We start from the raw sequence: 25,693 nt of genomic DNA on the forward strand, positions 1-25,693 counted from the left end.
AATGACGGAAATGCAAAACTCCATTAGCGTTGTGTTAAATGAAACCATCCCTTTTAATTACAAGCTGAGCGTTGCTAACATCACCACGCCCTGGATGAGCGATTCCTCATCTACGGCACCAATACGGTGGATCTTTTCACACAAACAGACTACAGCTCCACCACATCATTGCGACGTTGGCCGTACGTGTTGCGGTCCTGTGTGATGTAGTGGTTGGCAGCCGAAGTTCGACTGGCGTCGTACGTCTGCTGACGATCATCCTTCTCATGCGTGGCCGAGCGCAAACGGATCTCGTCAGCGCTGCTGTAGTCCACAGTAGCGTTATCCTGGACGTACGGACTGTTGTTGTTGTTCACATTCGAGTACTGAGACTGAAGAACAGGCTGACCTGACGGGATCTGGGGATTGCTGGGAGCACGATCCTTGCGTCCGCCAGCGGGGGTCTCGTCCTTGAAGTAATCCTGTGCAGTCTGTTCCTCCTGGTCGTACGCAGCATCGCGCTGCAGCTTCATCTTCTGCCAGAACGTGTACAGCGATCGGACCATAAGTAGGGCCAGCACGAACAAGTTGAGGCCCACTATGGCCACCGAAATGCCGTTCTGCAGACTGGTGGGGAAGCCGTCGCTGGCAGCAGCTGTGATCAGGAAGAACGTCAGCACGAGCACAGCGATCTTCATGATGGACACGAAACTCGTGGTCGTCTGCACGAACTTGGAGTGGTGTGGCGACTGGATCTCCAAGTAGAAGAAGAACAGCACGTTCAGCGCAAGAATGAGCGACACCTGCACCTTTCCGGACATGCTGGCACAGCCAGTGACCACACCAGTTGCCAGCGCCAACATCATCTTGGCCGCGAAGAAGTAGCGGTTCTTGAACTTGTACTCTTCGTATAGAGGGCCGTAGCGCATGTTGACGGTCTTCTTCATGTGCTGCACTGTACCGACATCCGTGATCTCTGCCTCGTGCTTCTTGATAACAAAATAGCCATACACGAGGATACCAGTAGCCAAGAAGAGAATCGCAGCGATAGCCAGCAGACACTTGGGGTCCGTGATGCTCTCGTACTTGGTCGAGTAGTAGATCTGGAACGTGGCCGTCACACCGATAGTATACTGGGACAGAATCGCAACAAGCACTTCGAGACCGATCATCTTGTCGAAAAACTTGGTCAGGTACTCCTCACGAGGCATCACGAGACCGGAGAGCAGGTAGCCGATACCGAAGAGACCGACCACACCGGCCATCACGCAGAACACACCAGCCAGTGTCACAATGAACAGCATGTCTTCATTGATGTCCAGCTGGCGAGAGTACCTTTCAATACCAGTGAGTTGACTGGTGCTGCTAGAACTTCCACTGCCGCTTGCGCTTGATCCCTCCAGACGACGACCAGAGACGTTGCCACTGCCAGATTCAATGCCACTGCCGCTGCCTGAGCTGCTGCTGTCCGAGTCGGAATCGCTGAGCTTACCGAAAGGCAGGAACGTGAACGCCGCGGGTGCCATAGCTTTACCGAACTGGGCCAGAGCTGATGACTTGCCTTCAAGCTGAAGTTGGTTAACAAGCACACCGAATTGGCAGATCTCAACCGTCGTAATGGCCATCGTCGAGCCAGCGGCAGCAAGCGAAGCACCGGCAGAGCTGACGCCACCCACAGCAGCACTGGCGATAGCGGCAATTCCGGTGATTGCAACAGTCACGCCAGCAACACTCTTGGACGTCGCTGCCACCACAGTACCGGTTGTGGTCGTGTTGTCCTTCGTAATGACGCCATCGGCCTCATCCTGAGCGCGCTGCTGCTTCTTGGCAGCATCCGCCACACTTCCCGTGCTGTCTCTGTCTACTAGCATAGCCGAACATGTGCACGAAGAGAACGAAGACTCGGAAGAGTACGTACACTGCTCCGAGTCCGACATGGTCGAGTTGGACAGGAAAGTCGAGACAGTTGACGAACGTTCCGTCAACGCGGCGACGGTATCACTTGAGAGGAACGATTCAATGCTGAAACCATCGTAGACTGACGACGAGATGCCGTTGTCTGCGCCGTAGGCCCACGCGTTGTTCGTGCAAGCCGGGAACGAGCAGATAGAAACGCACGTGGATCCTGAAGTTGAGCCAACGGACCCGCTGTAAATCACGCAGCTAGAAGACGAGACGGCTGAGTCCACATCGATACCGGAACCACCGCATGTCAAGCCAAGTGTGTCCCACGCCGAGTAGAAGTTGCTATCACACGTTAGTACGTCCGATTCCGAAGAGTTGGAGCCCACTGTGCCCATTGATGAGCTGGATCCTGCCGTCGTCGTTGTCGTCGAGGTCGTTCCGGTAGCTCCGTTAGTTCCGGTCGTGCCGGTAGTCGATGTCGTTCCGGTTGTGCCGGTAGTCGATGTCGTTCCGGTCGTGCCGGTAGTCGATGTCGTACCGGTCGTGCCCGTAGCCGGGGTCGACCCCGTCGCTCCTGTAGTCGTCGTGGCTCCAGTCGTTGTACTCGTGCCGGTCGTGCCTGTGGTCGATCCTGCAGTGCCTGTTGTTGTAGTGGTCGTAGCCTGCAGCTTACGCACGCCAAGTGAAATGGAAGTGGTGGTGCCTGCCGCCGTGCCCGCAGATCCCGATGACGTCGATACTGTCGCCGTAGTATCTGTGGAAGGAGCAGTGGTGGCCGACCCCGTCGTAGTAGTGGTAGTAGTAGTAGACGCACTTCCGGTGGTGGTACTAGGAGCCGTCGTGGTGGACGGCGTGTCTGTGGTGGTCGACGGGGTCTTTGTAGTGGACGATGGCGTCGATGGCGTCGATGGCGTCGTGGTCGTCGTGGAAACGCCAGCGCTGCCAGTAGAGTCATCGCTTCCAGCTGTGGTGCTGGTGCCGGTGGAAGTACCGCCGCTAGAGCCGGCAGTCGTGGAAGTGGATGAGCTTGAAGAGCTGCCTACATCCGCATTTTGTGATCCCTGACTGCCTGCGCCCGAAAAGCTGGTGCCCGATCCCGAGCTAGAGGACGAGGATGTGGCCTCGCTGCCACTTCCGCTGGAGGTGGACGACACCACCTTGGTGATGGGGTGTGTGAGCGTCGAAGTTGTCTTGCTCTGAACAGATACGGGGCACGTGGTGACGGCCAACGCCGTGTTCGCCGCCAGGGCGGCCGCGCCCAGTAGCGCAAGCAATCGCGCGTTCATGTCGGCTTTTGGTTAGTTTACTGTTGTGTACTCTTCCTCACGCCGATAAAGTGCCGCACGCAGGGAACGAGTTTGCCTTTCTCACCGTCGTCTGTGACTTACCGAGGTAGAGAGAGAATGAAAGTTCGAGTGCGCAACGATCGTTTAGTGAATGGGGCAGAAAAAAGTCGCCCGTTTTTTCGCTTACTGGAATCAAGTCAGAAAGGTTTGAGGAGAGCTTCCCGCACGTCGCTGCCCTACACTCAGAAATTGCGTGCCGCTGACGATCGAGCGAAAAGGAGCTTGAGAGAGATTTTGTACTGTAGTGGTTGACACAAGGACAACCTTGCAAACGTGCCCGGCACCAGCGAGCGATACATGTAGCTGGATTTTTCCTATCAAGAGCGATGTTTAGCCATCAGCGTTGAAAGCGACCCGATATCATTGATCGCTCTGCCGCAGTCTGCGGGGATGGGTGTCATTGTGGGTGCCGATGTCACAGTTTTGGATGGGCGAGCAAAATGGATGCCAATGTGGCGGTACAAAAATTTGAGAAAGTGGTGTGGAATACACTAAGTCTGAAGAAAATCAATCACGCAATGTTTGCCACATAATCACTGATATTAATACTCCTATTTTTACCCCAGCACAACTTGTCCGTAAGAAATGAGGACGAATTAAGAAGCAAGATCGTCAAATTCGAAGTGATATTGTCCTTAAGACCTCGATTATAAGGACAAAATTAGAGCGCAATTGCTGTCTGATATGACAGTTGAGACACCCGACGCCACTTTGTATGGAATTAAAATTATACTTATTATACCATCGAATTTGACAGCTTTTGTTCTTAATTTGAGGACAAAACACTCTTCGGGACATCTTTCCAGACACCTTTCGGCACAGCACCTCGTGCAATAACGCGTAGGTTTATGTAAGTGGTGCTAGTATAGTTGTAGAGAGGTAATACAGGGGTACATTTCTATATACATTCACAGGAGCATCTACTAAAACTGAGGCCAAGCAAGGTCATCAACTTTTAGTCCTTTGTTTTGTCCTATTTTTTGTTGTTGGGGTTAATACGAGATATTAAATAGGAGCAAATTTCACTGGGGTTAGGCCCTAGCCCAAAAAAAATTCAGAGCCGTTCTGACAGGAGCAAAATTAAACGTTTTGATTGGCTTTCTAGAAGTGGTACATGCAACCATTTGTGTCTGGCAGCTCTTGTAGAACTCGTATCGTCATCGCTAGCGTCGCTGCGGCGATTACAGTCACCGCAGATCCGAGCACTCACAAATAAGCAGGAAAACGAGTCGACGTTCTCTACGGAGACGTTAGAGAGGGCGTTCAAGGCTCCACACACGAGGTGGTTTAACAAGATGCTGCGTTGTGATCACTCCTCCTATCATATCATCACCCGGACACTTACAGTGGTGTGGCTAGTTGTGCCGCATCACAGCGCAAAAATTAGAATTGTCCATTGCGTAGAACTGACTATGACGTATTTAGCGCAAGGGGGACAATCGAGACGGCTGACCAAGTACTGGGCATCTCGTATACTCGTGCTGTAAGCTACATCACCTCAAGGTTGATCATCAGTCTCGCGAAAACAGTCATCTGCATGCCTGAATCGAGTAAAGAGTCTACCGTAGAGGACGGGTTCTTCGCCCTCGCAGATTTTCCTGGTGTTATTGGTGCTGTCGATGGCACACTAGTGCGGATTGCCCGACCAGCATAATTTGAAGGTTGGTATTGTCGGAAGGGCTACCCTGCGTCACAAAAGAGAAAGAGATTTCTGGCATGCGTATTTGGAGTACATCAGCTTCATCGAAGGTCTATTGGAAGGCAATCAAAACATACTAGTGATGGAAGTATTTGGAATTTACGTATGTCCAGAGCTTGTCGCAACACTGTTGTCGTCTGTCAATGAGGATACCAGCGACTATGTCGTAGAAACCGATCGCATGAACCGATTATTGTACAAGCTAAAAGGTGACGGAAGGCGGATCGGAAGCAAACATCAAAGAATCATCAAAACGGGCATCGAAACATCAATTATTATGGTGATTGTGACCAAGTTCGCATTAATCGGAAAAAAAAATGATGACCTACCCCGACGTCAGCAATATCACAACAGTGAATACAATGATGCACACCTTTCAAGGCCAGGCGACGGACAGGCGCATACGGCGACTAGTAAACGCGGTGAAATACGCTGTCATGCGTGCAACAAGGAAGGCCATACAATCTTTACGTGTCCGGTGGTCCAACCTGCGAAAGAATTGGCATCTAGAGGAAGTTCAAACCTGGCAAACGCTGATGGTGATGATAGTGAGAATGACCATACCACAAACTACTCTGATGATGAAGGGTACGCTTGGATGACCGCATGCGAAACCGAGTCTGGTCCCGTTGCAAGGGTTGGCCATTGGACTATGGATTTTGGTGCTACTCACCACTTGTGCTCCGACAGAAACCAACTGTTTGCATCAGAATCCGCCTCTAGTATGTTCGCGCCGCAAATGGCAATCGCAACAACTGAGAAGGGTAGTACCGTCATCACCACAATTGCAAATGGTGTGAAAAAAAACAGTATTGTTGAAGGATGTTTACTACGCGAAGGGCATAAGTCGCAGCTTGATTTCGGTCCCCCAGCTCACTCAACGAGGCTACACGTGCGAGTTTGTATAGCAGTGTGTTGTACAGACTAAGTCCAACAAGGTTGTTGCAGAGATTAATTAATCACCGACGGACGGACTTTGGTCGCTCGGAATCGAAGAAGGGATGGCAGTTTTTGTTACTATGAGGACGTCTACTCTCCAATAATGGCACGAGCGGCTCGGTCACATAAATTTTCAGGATCTTACTCGTATGTTGGACGAGAAACTTGCCGGAGGCATGATTGTCTTCAACAAACGAATCAATTTCTGCATGATCTGTGCTGAACGGAAGCAAACACGACGAGAAAAGAACGAGGCGGACATATCTACCTCCGCGCCTACAAACGAATCCATTGCGATGCTGTGCGTCGATCTAAAGACCGACATGACTCCGGACCGGCTCGACCACAAACACATCTTGACGATCGTTGATCATGCAACCAACTACAATCGAGTCTACTTACTTCACAAGAAGAGCGATGCAGAAGGACACATCGAGAATTTTATCAGCCAGTTTGAAAGGCAACATGATGTTTCGGTCAAGGTTCTTAAATCTGACGTCAGGTGGTGAGGTTAGCAACAACCGGATTGGCCTTTTCTTTTTAATCGTGGAATCCGTCACCAGCTCACCGAACCGGGTATGTCTTCGTCAAACGAAAAGGCAGAGTGTTTTCATGAGACTCTTATGGACACTGTCCACGCGATGCTGTGGGTTTCTGCCCTGCCGCAGAGATTCTAGGGCGATGCTGTTCTCTACACCAGCTACATACTCAACCACCTACCGACACGGGCGAATGCAAACTACGCATCCTCGCTTGAGGCCTTATCGGCAAATGTGCCAGATGTGTCGCACATCCTGAAGTTCGGAGCAAAATGTACGAGCCGCATTGCCCATGTAGCAGAGAAATCAGCAAAGAAGCGAGCTGAAAAAGGAGCTATTATCTGGATCGACCCTAAGAAGAAGGCGTACGGTCTCTACGTCCCACGCACCAAGTGCATTATCTCTACCACGCACACCCAAAAATATTGACCGCCTGGATCCGCGGGCTGTGGGTCGCTACATGGACGCCGTGGACTCCAACTATTACAGTTGCAGCGCGAATAACTGCACCAGCGATGACATCTACCGATGACGAAGCAACTATCAGTAATGGAAACACAAGTGATGATGAACCTGGAAGTCCCTCTGAACATCACGAGTTCAGCTCTTGTCCAATTCAGCGCATCTTCGGACTGAACCGAGGTGCACGTACCCTACCGCGTGACGAGTTCCGCCTACCCCAATTGTTGCATTATTGACAATCATCTTGCAAAGAGGTGCAGCCTTCATGGCCCCGCTGGAGAGCGATGATATCAGGGTGTTAACTACAGTGAAAGAGTCCAAAGAGAGCCCATACTGGTGTGAGTAGCTGAAAGCAGTGAAGAAAGAGCTTCGATCTATTTCGAAAAACGCAACGTGGGAGGTAGTGGACGTCCCCTCCGGTGAAAACTTGATCAGCGCCAAGTGGGTATTCAAGATGAAGTTTGATAGTAAGGGCGAGTTGGAGATATTTTAAAGATCGGCTGGTTGCCCGTGGCTTCACTCAAAAGTACGGAGTGGACTTCGGTGAAACATTTGCCCCCGTGCTCAAGTTTACTAGCTTGCGCTTGATCGTAGGTCTTGGTGCCCTATGGCATGCCATACTCCGACAGGGTGACGTACCAAATGCCTACCTCCAAGCAGACCTTGACAGACCCATCCACATGCGCGCACCTGCTGGTCTTAGCCTCCCAAAAGACAAGTCACTACTTCTACGCAAGAGCCTATACGGCCTAAAACAGAGTGACAAGCTCTGGAACGACATGATCCACAAGTACTTACTGGAGTTGGGGTACAGGAGGAGCAAGCTTGATCCGTGTCTGTACTGTCGAAGGTTCAACGGCTTCATGGCGGTATTGGGGCTTTACGTGGACGGTTTATTCGTAGTCAGCCAGCGTGAAAGTGACTCGGACTAGACCATGCAGAAACTCGCTGAGAAGTACCAGATCTAGGACTTGGGTACAGCGAAGAAGTGCTTGGACAAACAAATTGAGCCGACTGACTCCGGCATCTATTTACAATAAATGACAAGCATCAATAGCTTAATGATAAAACTCGGCATGGTAAAACTGCCGCCCGGTGTCGACACCGATGAAGTCGACCAAGCACCTGCACAACAAGGACAACGAGCCCTTCTACGACACGAGCATGATATGGGAGATTATTGGATCCCCACTATGGCTCAGTACGTGCACACAGCTGGGCATTACAATGACCGTCAACTACCTAGCGCGCATCGTGTCAGAACCCACCGCTGCACACTGGATGCGGACCCTGCGCTATCTTCGAGGCACGCGTGAGCTAAAGCTCTTCTACATGCGACCCCAAGCACCGCGAAAGACTATCAAGACAGCCATCCGGAGACAAGGACGCGAATCAACCTCCGGTGGATTGCTCACCATGAACAACATGCTCATTGGCTGGTACATCAAGAAACAGTCCACGGGTCACCCTCTCCATCGCTGAGGTGGAGTACATCGCCGGGGCTACCGCGATACAACATTTGATATGGGTAAAGCAGCTATTCAACGAGCTAGGTCGATGTAGCGAAACAGACATTACATCGACAATCAGAGCGCCATCAAGAACATGGAAAACGACATAGCCACGGCTCGGATGAAATATATCAACATAAAGTTTCACTTCATTCGAGACGCCATCCGCCAGCACCAAGGGTAGAATTTTAACGGGGTCGTATACAGGTCAGGCCTGATTATTGGGTCAGGTTCCATTTCCAACAGGATCCTCCTACATAAGAAGAAGAATCGAGCAGTGAAGAAGATGACGAGGCTGTAGACGTCGACAGTGATGATGACAACAAGGGCGTCTCTGGTACTAGCAGCGAAGAGGACGCTGCTGCTACCAATTTGGGCGCAGGTGTGATCAGCAATGACAGTGATGCCGATGAATGCGACACTGAAGCCGACCAACCTCGTGCCGCGCAGACCATCGTGGTCTAAGCATTTTAACCCAACTGCTTAGCTTCATATCTTTCACTTCAATATGTAGCTTAGCAATTGGTCCTGTGTTTGGTAGGGCCGTCAGGAAACCCGCCTGACCCAATTATCAGGCCCTACCCGTAAACGACCCCAAAAATAGCTAACCGCACCAAGTTGCTGTGTGCTATTGCCCCACTACCGAGATGAAAGCAGATATCTTGACTAAGCCCCTAGCTGCTACGCTACACAGACGCAATTTTGCGAAAATCAAGCTGGTCTTACCTAAGCGATCAAAGCAATAAAACGAGAGTAATGATACCGTCACTATCGAGGAGGAGTGTTGCAGATCGCAAGCTACCGACACCTGCGATCGATGCAGTGGCATCCATATCGACCTGGGGTCCAAAGTTGCGACAATAACGGCCTTCTCAATCGCAAATACAATACTAAATCAGAGCTAAATCAACACCAAAGCATGTTAGACTATAGGATCAAACCAACCATTCACTACTTCAATCCACAGTCTACTCAGTGCGAGGCACTACAACACGAAGCAATCTTGTGTTCTCTCATAAACCTGCTTCGTTCACTGGCTCCCGCTTCTTCTACATCTACAAGGCTGTGCATCCCCCCCCTACAACAGTCTGGGGCAGCATTGATGGTTCGTCATGTCGGAGTTGTGACAGTGAAGTTTATAAAGGATCTAGTTGGATCCAAGTCAAGCAAATGCGGGAGAGCTGTAAACGTTTGGACCGACCGTTAAAGTCAGCAATGATAAAGAATCTCCAGTATGTGCGCTATATCCGTTCGCATCGTTACCGGCACCCCGTCTCGAATGAATCGCTAGTTGGTCAATACAAGGGCCTGGTAGCTGGATTAACGGAGACTGGGGTGCTGTGTGGCTTATGTCGGACAAAAGCCACACAGCACATTATTTTTTTTCTGCCATTGGCAAGGCAGAAAAAAAATAATCCAATTTCGTCGTAATACAGTACTGCACCGTTTTCGCGGGGGTGGACCAGATAGGATTTGCAAATACACTAGACTTTTGCTTACAAATCATTGTTAATTTGAATTTACAGTTACTACATTTAGAAGTTTATTAAAGGTCCAAGGGCGCGAAAACGGGGTGCTGTACTGTACATGTACATTTGGTGAAATAAGTTGATAAAGAAAAAATTCTTTATCCAATATATTTCGTCGTAATACATGTAATGGAAAGCAATGTTACTGCAGTTATTCTTTACTTTAAAAAAACTTTTTTCTTTTACAATTGTGATTTTCATAAAATAAAATTGTAGCTTTACACATCTTAAAATGCATGTTTTATTGGCTGTAAATGACGCGTAGGATTCTGCGCCGCAATGGGGCGCGTATCCGCAAGGCCCTCGGGGTATGCGACCTTGCTGAATATGCACAGCGACTGGTGCGACGTTCGCCGCCTCTGCGTGTGCTCGGTCTGGACGTCAACACCAACAGCACGGGTTTCGCCATCGTGACGGAACGTGGCCGCGTGTGTCGCTGGGGCCACATTCCCACGGCCCAATTCCCCAGTGCTGAGGTAATGCATATCGGTGGTGCTGTCGACGAGCTCCTAGCCGATGTCCACGCTGCCGAGCTGCAGCAACAACCCGATGCTCAATGGGTCGTTGGCATAGAAGCGTTCATGCGAATGTTCCGCTCCGGTCGCTTCCACAACGCCGGCATTTTCCAGCTAGCACAGCTCAACGGCATCGTCTCCTTCGCTTGCTGGAAGCGCTTCGACGTGCTGCCATTGCACACACATCCGTCGGCTGCTCGTGGATTCTTCGGACTCAGTGCACCGACGTCAAAGAGCAAGAAGACCAGCATTAAGCACCAAGTCATGAGCTTCTTGGAACAGCAAGAGCCTGATCTCACACAGGCAGCAGGTCAAGAATACACAGACACATCTGAAGCTCTGCCGAGTTTTGAACGTATGCGAACTGGGGCGCTAGCCGACTCAGCATTCGACATAGCCGATGCCTACGTGATCGCGGCTTATACACGCTGCGTTCACTTCCAGACGCAGCTCCAAGAGCAAGAGCCGCAACTTGTTGAGAACTTTTCGGATCAATATTTTGAGTTGGCACATAAAGCTGCAGCTAAGACAAAGAAGACCTCCCCGGAAATGGAGGCTCTGAAAGCGATGGACGAGAAGGAGAAGGTGGCGTACACGCGAGGTTTGTTCACTTTTGGTTTAGAGAGTTGGTTCAAGGAGCACAACGAGTGCTTTGTGTTGCAAGATTTAGATAAGATTGAGGAAGGCAGGTAGGTGTTAGATAACAATGGTCGTGTTGATGACTTTGCTTCTTAGTCTACTACACGAAATACTCGACGCATGGGGCTCGCACACTGCTTCCCCACGCGATAATGCGCTCAGTGGAACTCGTGTACGTCCGTCCACGCGTCCTCCACCTTCTCGCGCTTGTAGTAGTCGAACAGACTGTCCGGCTCGAGACCAAGCATGGGCTTGTTCTTGTGGATAGCCATCGCCTCCACGAAGAGCTGCACCAGACTGATGTTGGTCAGCAACGGGATGGAAAAGTCTACCGCCGTGCGACGAATCAGGTAGTTGTTCTCCGTCTGCTGGCTCTGGTTGTTGGGCAGGTTCACCACCAGGTCGATCTTGCCGTCCTTGATCAGATTCAGAGCGTTGGTCTCGCTGTCGCCGTCCGACGGGAAGTCCACCTTGGTCGATGGAATGTCGTACTTCTTCAAGTACGCATGGGTCTTCTCCGTCGTGTACAGGTTGTAGCCCAGCTCATGCATCTTGTATGCAGCGTGCACAAAATCCTCCGAGAACTTGTCCTGCATCGACAACAGAATGTTCTTCTCCGGCAGCTGGAAGTTGGACGAGATCAGCGCCTTCAGGAACGCCTCAGCGCGGTTCTTACCGAAGCATGCAACCTCACCGGTCGACGCCATCTCAACGCCGAGCAGCGGGTCAGCACCACCCAAACGAGTGTACGAGAACATGGGCGACTTGATACCAACGAATCCCTCCGGGCGTTTGGGACCATCAAGAGGGGGCAGGTTGTCGTTTTCCGTCGAGTGGCCCACCATCACCTTCGTGGCGGCGTTGATGAAGTCAGCGCCCGTCGTTTTGGACACGAACGGGAACGAACGCGAGGCACGCAGGTTGCACTCAATCACACTCACGTCAGCGCCCTTGGCCAGGAACTGCGCGTTGAACGGACCCGAGATGTTAAGCGCCTTGGCGATCTTCTCGGCGTTACGCTTGATCTGGTTCGTGTAGAACGAGCTGGCGTCAACGGGAGGCAGAACCAGCGTCGCATCACCGCTGTGTACACCGGCATTTTCAACGTGCTCAGAGATGGCAGCAGCAATCACCTTACCGTCCTTCGCCACAGCATCAAGCTCCAGCTCCTTGGCACCTTCCACGAACTTGGTGATCACAACGGGGTGGTCAGCAGACACAGCCACGGCCTGGTTCAGCACGTTATCCAGCTCCTCGAAGTTGTAGGCAACGTTCATGGCAGCACCACTCAGCACGTACGACGGACGCACAAGCACGGGGTAGCCCACACGCTCTGCGAACTCACGGGCAGCAGCGTGACTCGTCAGCTCCTTCCAGGCAGGCTGAGGCACACCAGCCTCGTCCATCAGCTTGGAGAACTTGAAGCGATCCTCAGCGCTATCAATCATCGTCGGGTGTGTGCCCAGAATCTTCACGCCAGCCTTGTGCAGCGGCAAGGCCAGGTTGTTGGGGATCTGTCCGCCAACAGACACCACGACGCCCTGCACGCCTTCACGGTCGTTGACATCCATCACACGCTCCTTGGACAGCTCCTCGAAGTACAGCTGGTCACACTCGTCGTAGTCCGTGCTCACCGTTTCGGGGTTGTAGTTGAGCATCACAGCGCGGTGGCCGAGCTTGCGTAGCGTACGGATGCAGCTCACAGCGCACCAGTCGAACTCAACAGAGCTACCAATACGGTAAGCACCACTACCCAGCACCATCACACCGTCGTTCGGGTCCTGTGCTGGCACATCGTGCTCCGATCCGTTGTATGTCATGTACAGGTAGTTGGTTTGAGCCGGGTACTCAGCAGCAAGCGTATCAATCTGCTTCACAGCAGGCACGATGCCAAGCTCCTTACGCTTAGCACGCACGTCGTCGTCCGCGCAGCTGAACATGCGAGCAAGCTGCCGGTCCGAGAATCCGAGCTTCTTGGCCTGCACAATCTCCTCGGCAGTCACCTCGTTCAGCTTCTTACCCGTCAGATTCACATCGCAGTCACAGATAGCCTGCAGACGACTGAGGAACCACGTGTCGATCTTGGTGATCTCGTGTACCTGTTCAATCGACAGCTGGCCAGTCTTCAAGGCCTGTGCGATCTGGTAGATACGACGGTCTGTGGGCTTGCCAAGTGCCTTCACAAGTTCCTCGTGCGACAACTCATCGTAACGCGGCTCGAAGCCCTCGTTCGAAGGCTCCACCATACGCAGAGCCTTCTGAATAGCCTCTTCAAAGGTACGGGCAATCGACATGACCTCGCCAACACTCTTCATGGACGATCCGATCTCCGTGCTGACGTTCTCGAACTTGGCCAGGTCCCAACGCGGCATCTTAGCAACACAGTAGTCCAACGACGGCTCGAAGCAGGCGGTTGTGCTCTTGGTCACTGAGTTGTTCAGGTCCGGCAGGTTAATGCCCAGGGCAAGCTTGGCAGCCACGAAGGCAAGTGGGTAGCCCGTGGCCTTGGAGGCCAGAGCACTCGAGCGTGACAGACGCGCGTTTACCTCGATAATGCAGTACTCCTCCGACTCCGGGTTCAATGCGTACTGGATGTTGCACTCACCGACAATGCCAAGATGACGCACGACCTTGACAGCAGTCTCACGCAGCATGTGGTATTCACGGTTCGACAGCGTCTGCGACGGCGCGATAACGATGGATTCACCGGTGTGGATACCCAGAGGATCGAAGTTTTCCATGTTGCACACCGTCAGACAGTTGTTGGCAGCATCGCGCACCACCTCGTACTCAACTTCCTTCCAGCCCTTCATCGAACGCTCCACCAAGATCTGAGGACTGCCCGAGAAAGCCTGCTTGGCCATCGTTCGCAGATGAGCCTCGTCCTCGCAAATACCCGAGCCAAGACCGCCAAGAGCGAACGCAGAACGGATCATCACGGGGAATCCGATGTGGTAAGCAGCCCTGACGGCATCCTCCACCGACTCGACGGCTTCACTCTGTGCGATCTTTTCGTTGATCTCGGCCAATTTGTCGTTGAACAGTTCACGGTCCTCAGTGTAGTTGATCACATCGATCTGCGTACCCAGCACCTGCACGCCGTACTTCTCGAACACGCCACGCTTGTCCAGCTCCATACCGCAGTTCAGCGCCGTCTGGCCGCCCATCGAGATCAGGATACCATCCGGTTGCTCACGCTTGATAACCTGCTCCACGAAGTCTGGGTTCACCGGAAGATAGTACACGTTGCTGGCCTGAGCCTCGCTGGAGCGGTCAATGTTGGTCTGCACAGAGGCAATGTTGGGGTTGATGAGAATCGTCTCGATGTTCTCCTCTTTCAGAGCCTTGATAGCTTGCGAGCCAGAGTAGTCGAACTCGCCGGCCTGGCCAATGGAGAGACCACCGGAGCCAAGCACCAGCACCTTCTTCACCTTGGGGCGTTCAATGTGAGGACGCTGCACCAGACTTTTGATCGATCCCTTCTCCTTGGTACGCACAGCGTCCAGGAACGTGTCGAAGAGGAATTCCGTGTCCGTGGGGCCACCAGCGTGCTCCGGGTGGAACTGCGCGGTAAAGTAAGGCTTGGACTTGTGGATAATACCTTCGTTGGTGCCGTCATTGAGGTTTACAAACAGCTCCTCCCAGTCGCTGGGCAGGGTCTTGCCGTCCACAGCGTAACCGTGGTTCTGAGCAGTGATGTAGCTCAAGCCAGTCTTGAGATTGTGCACGGGCTGGTTCTGGCCACGGTTACCGAACGGAAGCTTGTACGTGGTGGCACCGGCAGCCTGACTGAGCAGTTGGTTACCCAGACAGATACCGAAGATAGGCTTGACGTCGTCGCCCTGCAGAGCCAACGCCTTCTTGAGCTGGGCTGTGGTCTCCTTCATGATGGCCGGATCGCCAGGACCGTTGGAGATGAAGAGACCGTCATACCAGCCGATCTCGGACGAAATGTCGTGGTTCCACGGCACGCGCTTGACCTCAGCGCCACGCTTGACGAGCTCACGGATGATGTTGTACTTGATACCGCAGTCCACAGCCAGGATCTTGAGTGGGTTTCCCTTACCGTAGGTGATGACGTCCTTAGTCGAGACGAGAGAAGCCAGGTTAGCCTCATTGACATCCACGAGGTTGGGCTTGTCGCTGCCCTCGACAATAATGCGGCCGGCCATGGCACCATGCGCACGGATCTTCTTGGTGATAGCACGTGTGTCAATACCAGCAATACCGGGAATGTCCTCACTCTCGAGCCACTCGGAAAGCGACTGCGCAGCGTTCCAGTGGCTGTGATGGCTCGAGTAATCCTGCACGATCATACCGGCGGCGTGGATGCGGTCGGATTCGATGTTCTTGTTGAGACCAAACTCGTCCAACGCCTTCGTGTCAGGTACACCGTAGTTACCGATCATGGGGAAGGTCATATTGAGGATCTGACCCTTGAACGACGGGTCTGTGAGGGCCTCCGGGTAGCCCACCATGCCCGTGGTGAAGACGACCTCACCGGCCATGGACTTCTTGGCACCGAACGACACACCGTGGAAGCGCGTGCCGTCCTCAAACTCGAGCACAGCAGGCGTCTCGAAGCGCGGCGCATTGCGACGATCTACTTTCTCTCGCGCAGACACCAGCAGGCGGTTGCCACTGGCCTTGTGCAGCGGCACGCGGCGCTTCACCGAGTGCGATAGGCGAAGCATCCTATCCGTTGATTAAAACACTCGGGGATAAAGTGAAGATACACGGGAAGCGGTGGGACGGATTGGCCTTTTGTCCGCGGCGCTTCCTTTTGGGAAATGGCAAGATCGCGAGTCAAAAGACTGAAGCGGCGGCTATGAGCACAAGATCGCACGGGTACGTGGCCGTCGTGCATAAACAAAACAAGCTGCGGATCCTGCTGCCTGATGGCAACCTACGGTGTAATAAATCGAGGGCAGAGACTGGGCCTTGGCCACACAACATAAACGAGCCATGGGATCCGAAAGTCAAACCGGTTGCCGTGGGGGGGGGGGGGTCGGCTTCCTCTCGTCACCGAGTGCAAGGCACGCACAAGAATTTGACACAGTGCTCAATGAGTACTGCTCATATCGCTGGCGTCGCTGCACCGCACATGCGCATTGCTCATTGCTTATTGCTGGTGTATTTGCACTGCACTACTTGCTACTGTATTCTTACCGTGGTAAGAATACAGAACTCCATTGTGTGGCAAGGCGATTGACACTCCGAAATCTTTGCATTCTGCTACAGTACCATTTTAAGTGCGCGCATTCTCGCAAGTCTCTACCGGTACCCCTAGGATGATACTCAGCGGATGCCAGGTGCATAGTACTGTAGCCCTGGCCACTCGGCTTGACGCCAGGAGAAGTTTCACCTGGGAACCAAAGAATCCGGGGTTTCATCATCACAATGTTGAGAGGCAGACGAGAATTGATCTGCGCAGCTGGTCCAAAGTACGCGGCCGGGGCTTCAAAAACGAATACCACGCACCTATCTCCTTCTAGCAGCCAATCGTATGCACGCAAGGTGCTCGTCTGCGAACTACTGCTTGAGCCCCTGATGTCTGCTTCAAACCGCACTTAATTGATTTGTGTTTGCACACAAATGTATCCATCTATTTCGGATAGTATTATACAGCAGTTCAGTAGTCATATTTTAAAGGATAGTTATAGTACTCTTATTTTCTTACTTTCAATGAAACGGTATGACTCAAGCGCAGGTCTAGGGCTTATTATTTAGGAATCCTAAATAATAATATTTTTTTATTCCTCCGTCCGGAAATTTAAGTGGGCTGCCGTTCCCTTAAATCCAAGTCATTAAAGCGATAAGGTAAGGAGTCGTTCTTGCGAATCTACGAGCTGGTACATGCTGTGTGGGCTTGTGAGCCCGGTCCGAACACCAAGAGCCCCGTCATTAAGCGTGTGGCACTAACGATGATGTGCTTAGCCCAGGGGGTACTATGGACCAAGCAGCCACGGTAATGGGCATATCCAGGCCTCGTGCTGTGGTCTACATTAACGACACCCTGGATGTGCTCAGTGCCATGGCAACACGGTTCGTTGTGATGCCCACATGCCCTCGATTGAGGGTGGCTTCTTCGATGTAGCTGGGTTCCCCGGCACGATTGGTGCAGTCGACGGCACGCTCATCCGCATCTCGCGCCCCCACGATTTCGAGGGATGGTACTGCCGTAAACTTTCTCTGTCGTCAACGTACAAGCCGTGGTAGATCACCGTGGTTTGTTCCGTTCGATTTCTATTCGCTCGGGATCTAAGAACGACCAGTCTCTCTGGAATGGTTCTGGAGTGCGGAGACGGTAAGTTTTTCTTTACCGTTACTGATACTATATTTATTACCAATGGATTTTACGGTTTTAGAATTGCAAGCTACGTTCCACCAGGAATGCACCTGTTGGGCGATGCGGGCTACAAGATCTGGGGGCATCTGCTTACTCCATCTCCTGAAGGAGAAGCTTTACAAGATCGTCGGAGACGGTTGTACAATTACCTGTACCCAAAGACTCGCATCATTATCGAGTGTGCTTTTGGTCGTCTAAAAAATCGCTTCAGTATTTTGCAAGGTAAACTAGAACAGAAGACTGCAGAGCGCGTTTGCAAGATTGTTCTAGGTTGCACTGTTTTGCACAACTTGCTGGTGCTGGTAAAAGATGGAGTACAAGTCGAAGGAGCGGATCCTTTGCTACGTGAAGCACCAACACGCCCGATGAAGACCTGCATGATCGCGAGCAGGTCATCTGTCACAAGCAAGGCATTTCAAAGCGCAACGACATAGCAGACATTATGGTGGGGAGTTAGCTGTTTGAACAATACGATTGTTAGCAGAAATTACAAGCGTTAATGGGAATTGAGCTAGTTGTGGCGCTGTCTCAACACTTCACGCAGTAGTTGAAGCTGCATCTCTTGGAAACGCCGCGTCTCTTCATGATGCTGCTGTAACGTAGCTGTCAGCGATTGGACCTGACCTTCGGAAGAGGAGCGAGAGCCTAGCGATGCTGCAATCGCTTCATTCTACCCTGCAGCGCTGTCGCAAGTTGCACGTCTGGTGGAGGCTTTTGTTTGGACGTAGTGTCGTTTTTCACAGAAGACGAATCGGCGTCCTCGTTTTCTTCTTCAGGTACAGCGGAGTCTAACAGCATCTCGCCACTAATGCCCCAAATGCGTCATTCAGAATCGCCCACAAGCCTTCGTCCATTTCAGTAGCGCGTGGGTTGTTTCCGGTCTTCTACATCTCACGCTTTTCTTTCCTGTAGATACACTTCAGCTTCCGATATTTCAAGAGAAACCTGCCCATACAACACAAAAATAGTTAGAGCGCAGTACCGTACGCGTGAGAGTTTAGGCCTACCTGCTCGTGGATGAGTACCATGCCCAGAGAATCTGACAGCACACTGGCAAAGTATTGCCAGGCCAGAGCCTTTTTTAATCTTCGTGTCGGCAGTCTCGAGTCGACGCTTCACGTCTCCGTCCGAAAAGCGGAAGTGAAGCAGCTCCTCAACCATTTTGTTGGTCCATTTAGTGCGCTTCGTTTGCTTTTTGGTGTTCCCTTTTCCCTTTGTTGCGGGTATAGCCGCAGACTTGGCAGTATCAGGTGTGAGTGGGTAGAGCAGGCAAGCTCGTCGTTACTGGCTGCGGCTGCACCACTCCAAGCGATGTTGGTGGTGACGACTGGGCTGTTGCGACTGATGTCACTGACTGCGACATCAGCGAGTGAGCGCTGATGAGGTCTGGCCACTGCAGTGGCAGCGACACCATGGGCGGCGCAGTTGCAGGAGCCATGATATTCGGAAGAAGGATTGTAGGCTGGACACGTTCACCTTGATCTGGTGGCTCAATGGTGGAAAGCTGCTTGAGGCCTCGTTGCTGTTGTCGCAGCAGAGAACCGCAAGAACTGATGGTGGCAAGCGAAGTGCCCGACCTGAACATACCGGGGCACAGCGTTCTCAACTGTTGCGTCCGGCCCTAATCTGTTTGTCGACAGAACACATTATCCACCTGAACAAGGGCCTGACCACTCTTACCGCTTATATTTTCGGACAGAGGAAGTATTTCTGCCAGAATGCCCTCCAATTTGGGGCCCTACGTAGGGCCTCCGCTCCTACATAGGGCCTCGTTATACCTACCCTGGAGCCAGTAAAGCTTATGCAGTAGCATAAAGTGGGATGCGCTCTAAAGTACATAACTTTCAGTGAGGCACAACGCTCTCTTCTAGCCTAGAAATTGTCGCTTTACAGTGTGATACGAAGACTTAAGGAAGCTGTACATGTCTTTATTATTTTCTTTTGTTATTTTATGCGATTAGCGCCAGGGCGATCTCTGCATAATGTGAGTTCTGCATATTGTGCTTTCTACTCAAAACTTGACTGCCTGATTTATTAATCACCCGCGCCGAATGGCCTATGAAATCGTTCATCCTACCATACATCATACGGAAACATTACATGCGACAGGTTTCCACACACTGCAAGCTCAGGGCACAGCGCATCGGCAACGTTTCCCGTGTCAGCAAACGGTAATGGATCTCCGATCTAACGTCTCGCCTGGTTGCGCAAGAGGACCCCCACCAGCAAGTGCTGCATCAGCTGATGGTGCACGCTGTGGTGGTCGAACACGTGTATCGCCACATTCGGCCCGTGTATCTCCATATCCTGAGCGTACTCGGACGCCAACGGAGACTACACCGTCCAATACGACGGCGTACACCTCCAGGCCGAGAAGCACTGCCAGCGACCACGACTAGGCCATACTCAACCCCGGGTCCAGTGTCATCCGCAGCCCAACGAGCGTCACTTCTTGGAGCAGCAAGATCACCTGGTGAATCAGCTCAAGCTCGACCTTCTTCAGCCCCTGGTACAGCTAGACAGCCGCGGACCCCACATTCCACGCGACGTCGAACATCACCCCGAACTGCATCTCCTGTTGGTCAACCTGAGCAGCAGATACCAGCATCCCCAGCGGACGCTACTTCGCATCAATATCAGCTTGTGGTTCAACCGAAGTTGCAGCTGGTGAGTTTTGACCAATCATATCTAAGTGTTGATTTTTCAGACTATCCGTCAATCACCCTCGGTATCCAATTTTCACTGGAATTGACAATACCACAGGTACATGTATCACCGGCTCTATCCATATCAACCAGGCCTCTTGCGTAGGACCTACGAAGGAGGAAATGGCCGGTAAAAGTTACCCAATCGGATTTATTGTCTATAGCGGCCCCTACGTAAGATCGAAGGTTGCGTAGGACTTGTGATTGCCAAAGATTAAATTTTATCATTTTCACATCAAATCTTAGGTCTATCTCTACCCTCTCCTTCTTAGGACCACCCTTTTGAGGCCCGATTAACCCTTCTAATACGAAGGCTGTTCCGGATTATCCGTGATTATAACATATGAAGTAAACTATACCGGAAAATCAGTACTTTATATCATGTATGCAGCCCTTTTGTCTGACACGTGGATTGCCTAGAGAATGTGATTGGCTAATCGTTAGAGATGGGCAGTACGAAAATCGTCCTAATTACTGTCAATTGCGATCTCCCTGCAAAACCGTTGGGCATTACCCAAACGACAACACAACAAAATGTGAACATCATTCCCAAGTGCCATTCATTAGTCTTCTTCACTCTCGCTACAGACCTCGCGTCTACGCTTCTCTACAAACCGGATTTTGTGCTGCATCTCAGCAGGAATAGCCATGCCGTTGCGCCAGCTCTGGTGCCATACTTCGTTGCAGGTGAGAGCGCTACCGTGGTCTAGTCGGCGAGCCTTATTGCATAGAGTAACGCGCCCCTTCTTGACTCTTGAGCACGTCGCGCAAAAATAGCTCGTTTCGAAGCTGCGGACGCCAGGACCCGCGTACGCTGAGCAGACCTTACAGAGCCACTGGCGGCGCTTGTTTCCGTTTTTCTCTTCCGTCTTCTCGAGCGTGTGCACGCTTCGAGGAAGTGACGAGGTCTGCTAAGTCATCGTCCCCGGCAAAATCTTCGCTTGTCTGACTCAACAGGGCAAAATGTAGTCGCCGCATGAACACGGCATGCGTGGGAACGGGCTTGTTGAGACGACGCAGGGCGATCTTGTGAATGATAAAAGCATTTACCATAGCAATATCCACTAAGCCGAGAAAAATGGTATTGTAGTACTTTCGCATGCGGATGGAGCGCTGGATTGAGTACCGTTGAAGGCGTAGTTGATCATGAACGTCCACACCTCCCATCGCTTCATGGTAATCTCGAACCAGCTGAGGGCATGGGACTTGGGAGATCGATCCGCCGGGCTCTCTACGGGTGACGTGAGTAATTTGGGTGGAGCAACCAGTCGCTAAAAATGTAACTGGCTTGCTGTCCATACCACGACAGAGCTACGAACTCGGGGCGATCTCTCCATACAGCTATTCGGTAAGTTCCTCTGGCCATTTTCTTCGGTCTCTTTTTCTGCGTAAAGTCAATAGCTTTACACCACCCTTTCCGGTCCTTGCTTATGGTCCCGACGTGGTAGTGGCCCATACTGAGGTGTTTGTCCGATAACGGGATTGACGTATAGAAATTGTCTGTACAAATAAGCCTCTGAGAAGGCTGTCCTTGTAGTACGCGCGTCACATTCTTCACCACAGCTCGCTGCGCCACAGCGTCTTCGTTAGCGTTCGCTTTCCCGCAGTAAATTTCCAGTCTACACATACAAACACACCATATTGTCAGCGATAAGGCGAATACAATATGGATAGTGCGGAACACATTATGGATGCACTGAACCAAAACTACCACGGATATCCGCCACAAGTGCCGGATATCCGTAATAAACGTACAACATACCTCAAGCAATACGCGGTGTCCGCGCAGCACGTCATGTAGAACTTCGTACCCCACTTGTTCGGCTTGTTGGACATGTACTGGCGCATTGGATTGCGGCGGTGACGCATTGGCACCATCCCCTCGTCGAACGAAATTCGCGCACCGAGCCGATATCCGCGGAAGAATGTCTTCTGCAAAGCTTGAATAACAGGACGGATCTTGAACGCACGATCCGCACTGTCGTGCTGCCGGGCATTGTCGTTGAAATGCAAGTAGCGAGCAATGTCGTGGAAACGATCCCGACTCATGAACTGTCCGAATGTACCGCGGGATAGTGCACCCTCAGCCTTCGTAATCCAATGACGACTGAGACTCTCTCGGCGCGGCTCCAGCGTTCTCGCGACAAGTAGTCCAATAAAGCGAACAATCTCATGGGGCTGTATTGAGCTCTTGCGTTCCAACTTTCTTCTGTAATCCTCGGTAGTGAGTACAGCAGTCGACGGAACGGTCTCACGACGGAGAAGGGCACGTGCTCGCATCTGCTGGGCGATAGATTCCGCACTGCCTCGGCGAAACTTGTTCGTTTCATTTGCGATTTTTCGCCACCGCTCCTTCGGCAAGAAGAAATAGAAGATCGCCAATGGGTTTTCAGCGTAAGCTAATGCAGCGCGAGTTGGACCAGACGGACCTTCGTAGAGAGAAGAGCCCTCCCGCAGTACTTGACAAGACTGCTGCTCCATGTAGACGTCCCAGCCTCCTGCGCGGAGGTTATCCAAGTCTTCACTAGTCAGATCAAAGTCCACAGGCACATCATCATCTTCATTCGCAAGATCGTCACCACTCTCGTCACTGGCGACTGAAGCAATGTCGTCCACAGATTCATCATCATTTCCATCTTGGAGAATGAGCTCTTCGTCACCTTCTGCATCCGAATCTAGGGCTCGCAACCAGTCCTCTCCTCCTCTGTTGAAATCATCAGCATCGAGATCTTCGAATAAAGTGTCCCACCGCAGGGCATTGATAAAGTCATCAGAATCAAAATCGTCAAGAGAGACACCGGTTCGGAGGCCAGCACGCGCGGCATTCAGTGCTTCCGGAATTGCCACTTCCGGATTATCCGTCCTTTCATCAGGAATATCCGGACCAGTCTGGTAGGTAGTACCTGGAACAACTTGGGTGGTATCCAGAATAGGGGGTTCTGTATAAACCGTTATAAATACGTTAGTAAAGCTCAAGCAGAGGCCAACCGATATAATTACCAGCGCGACGTTGTTTCGAAGCTTGGCTTGACGCTGAAGACTTGTGTTGGCTGGCCGTTTGTGGTGTTCGTTCAACTGCATGCGACCTAGACGTGTTGTCACGAGGGTTAGCCTTTGCTGCAGGCCTCGGCTGTCGTGGCGCATCTTTCGCTGCGGCTGAAAGCTCACTTTCACACGTCGTGTGTGGATCGGGGGTCTGTGCAGCACCAGACAACGTCAAAGCAACTGGTGACACGGTGGACGGCGTTGGGGTTGGTAAAGGGTCAAACGATAGCCACCCTTGCCTTCGGCAATAGTTCATTAGACTCTTGTCACCTATTCCAAAAGGGGTTAGATAGTAAAGCAGCATGAAACAGTGTTCATAAGTAACGTACCGAGGAAATAGTCAACGCCTTCCGTTCCTTTGAGACTCCCACCCGGCGGCAGATACCTCCGATCGTCGCTCAGCCCCAACGACTTTCGAAACTTCCAGCCTTTCTTGGTAAGCTCGTTCCACATATGGGCAAACGTTTTCTCGGTAGCGTAGGCGTACATATTCTCGAAACAGGAGTGATGGTCTCTTCTCGGGCGCAGATCTCGAAATAAAAGGCTGGCGAGCGCCCCCAGTTTCTTATATCTGCAACCCTAACCACTTTCTAAATATTTCATGTCTCATCGGTCGGAGCTGCTACAGTTGGCCTGCTAAAATTTATCCTATACAAATATCAATATGCGGATTTTCAGTGCTGCAAATCTGTTGCGGACAATGCGGAACAATTTCATCTTTGAAATTACATTCCGGATAATCCGTAATGGTCGTATTAGAAGGGTTAACGAAAGTTTGAGAAAGGCAAAATAGCGTCAAAACGAATAGCATATTGGATTGCTCGCACTCACTGGTGCTCCACGCTGGGGCAGGGTTTTGCGTGAATTGTGATTGGCTAAAACAGTTATAAACTAAGATACACAGGTCGCCCTTATTTGTCAGGTCCACACTAATTGTGGTGGAGAGTCAAAAAGGACAAAAAGGAGGCAGACTGACAGTAAATTGTGTGCACGAATAATAATGGTACATGACTATATTGTGCGAGAAATCTAACTCTCTAGGCTCTCTGTTGCTACGACATCCGACGCCTTGTTTGCAGTATAGAAAGCTGGCAAATGCGTCTCCACGATGATACGCAATTTATTGCTCAGCTGTTTGCTTTCCAAATGCCGTCGCATTGTAGCATAGATTTCCAGACCCAGTTGACGCTTTTAGCGTATATCTCTACGATCACGCGGCGAATACATTTAGCAGCCGTCTCAAGAATAAAATTCTTTCCTGGGCTCGCCAACGCCCCCATACTTTGATGCACATCTTCTTTCCCGAATTGATGACAAATTTCTCGCCTCGCACAAAATGCGCCAATGCGTTTTTATACGTCGGATTGGGTATGGTCAGCTGATTGTACGAGATCAGCTGCATTGGGAGAAAAAAAATGACCGTTGCTCAAAGCTGTTTGGCAACGTGCCTGACATCTTCACACGAATGCCCGTTTGCGTTATCTAACCAGAGAGTGTGCTCTCCAGCAAGTGGTCCACCGGGACCCCAGCCTCGCACTCCCTGCAGCTATTAGCGCATTATTGGATTGTTGATTAATGCACTGGGTGTTGATCTGTACAAAGCACCAGTAACAACATCTGGGGGGTTCTTAAATAGGATATATGTAGTTTACGCTCTTACAAACATAAGCTTGGGGCACAACAGCTTAGCATCCGAACCCGTTTTAATAACACACACATTGTGACACCCCATCTTCCTGTAATGAACAAACGAGAATATTAATTTAAGCCAACAGTATTTTTCTTTAAAGTTAATTTAATTTACCAGAAACAAATTTGCGATGCTTGAACTCTTTTCAAATACAAAACGAGGTCAAGGGGGAGACGAGCAGTCCATTCTTCTGTTAATCCTCGGGATGGTCCACGGACGTTGTCACGACCCCTGCGTCACGGCGTCGCCCCGAAGCTCGCTCGGTGGGTACAGCCGAGAATGTATTAAAATAGTCAAAAACTGCCGAATAACACCACACTTATTATTTAGTGACGCAAAGGCCTGAAAAGCACAAAACCAATACTGCGAACCATCATTCAAACTGGATCGGCACACTATTTACAGTGGCGGCACACTGGTTGACGACATCACACAATTCGCACATTTTCCAGATAGGGATCAGATTATTATCCAATGCTTGATCGTGTACTGATTGCGCATCAAAATCAGCATAACTACCACTTAAATATATCTACCGTTGGCGTTACTACGCGCAAGATATACATCACCAAACATTAGCTCATAAGGCTTTTTTTTTACCGAGTTGTCGACATCAATTCCAAGAGAAGGATACGAAAGCGCATCGAGTGGGTTGACCTTGTAATTACTGAGAGAAGAAACCGTCGCTGCTGCGAGAGAGAAGCTGAAGTCGCACAAAACATCGAAATGTCAACCCATGCCGTGTACGGTGTGTGCAGATCCATACCCCCACCTAGTGATGAATCGACTCCTCACGTGCAAGTCTACATGCACGAGTAACGCCGTGCGTGGACTGATCAAG

General features: G+C 51.2%; 5 protein-coding genes across 5 annotated transcripts; 3 read left to right on the forward strand and 2 right to left on the reverse strand.

Annotated features, from left to right (window-relative positions):
• Positions 1–149: 149 nt before the first annotated feature.
• Positions 150–3,170, reverse strand: PITG_03095 (carbohydrate-binding protein, putative; the record flags this gene model as incomplete). Its single annotated transcript, XM_002906143.1, has 1 exon — positions 150–3,170. One exon carries the CDS (start codon positions 3,168–3,170, stop codon positions 150–152), a length of 3,021 nt encoding a protein of 1,006 aa, XP_002906189.1.
• Positions 3,171–3,620: 450 nt separating this feature from the next.
• PITG_03096 (uncharacterized protein) lies at positions 3,621–4,884 on the forward strand (the record flags this gene model as incomplete). The annotated part of the gene is made up of 3 exons (XM_002906144.1): positions 3,621–3,688; positions 4,336–4,512; positions 4,656–4,884. The coding sequence occupies 3 exons, from the start codon at positions 3,621–3,623 to the stop codon at positions 4,882–4,884; spliced, it is 474 nt and encodes a 157-aa protein (XP_002906190.1).
• A 5,279-nt stretch (positions 4,885–10,163) lies between these two features.
• Positions 10,164–11,128, forward strand: PITG_03097 (uncharacterized protein; the record flags this gene model as incomplete). Its single annotated transcript, XM_002906145.1, has 2 exons — positions 10,164–11,080; positions 11,125–11,128. The coding sequence occupies 2 exons, from the start codon at positions 10,164–10,166 to the stop codon at positions 11,126–11,128; spliced, it is 921 nt and encodes a 306-aa protein (XP_002906191.1).
• A 93-nt stretch (positions 11,129–11,221) lies between these two features.
• Positions 11,222–15,757, reverse strand: PITG_03098 (carbamoyl-phosphate synthase [ammonia], putative; the record flags this gene model as incomplete). The annotated part of the gene is made up of 1 exon (XM_002906146.1): positions 11,222–15,757. The coding sequence occupies one exon, from the start codon at positions 15,755–15,757 to the stop codon at positions 11,222–11,224; it is 4,536 nt and encodes a 1,511-aa protein (XP_002906192.1).
• Positions 15,758–16,930: 1,173 nt separating this feature from the next.
• On the forward strand, positions 16,931–17,896 carry PITG_03099 (uncharacterized protein; the record flags this gene model as incomplete). The annotated part of the gene is made up of 2 exons (XM_002906147.1): positions 16,931–17,370; positions 17,432–17,896. The coding sequence occupies one exon, from the start codon at positions 17,127–17,129 to the stop codon at positions 17,280–17,282; it is 156 nt and encodes a 51-aa protein (XP_002906193.1).
• Between the last annotated feature and the right edge of the window lie 7,797 nt (positions 17,897–25,693).

This window comes from Phytophthora infestans, genomic scaffold (genome assembly GCF_000142945.1).
Source record: "Phytophthora infestans T30-4 supercont1.4 genomic scaffold, whole genome shotgun sequence".
Lineage (NCBI taxonomy): Eukaryota > Oomycota > Peronosporomycetes > Peronosporales > Peronosporaceae > Phytophthora > Phytophthora infestans.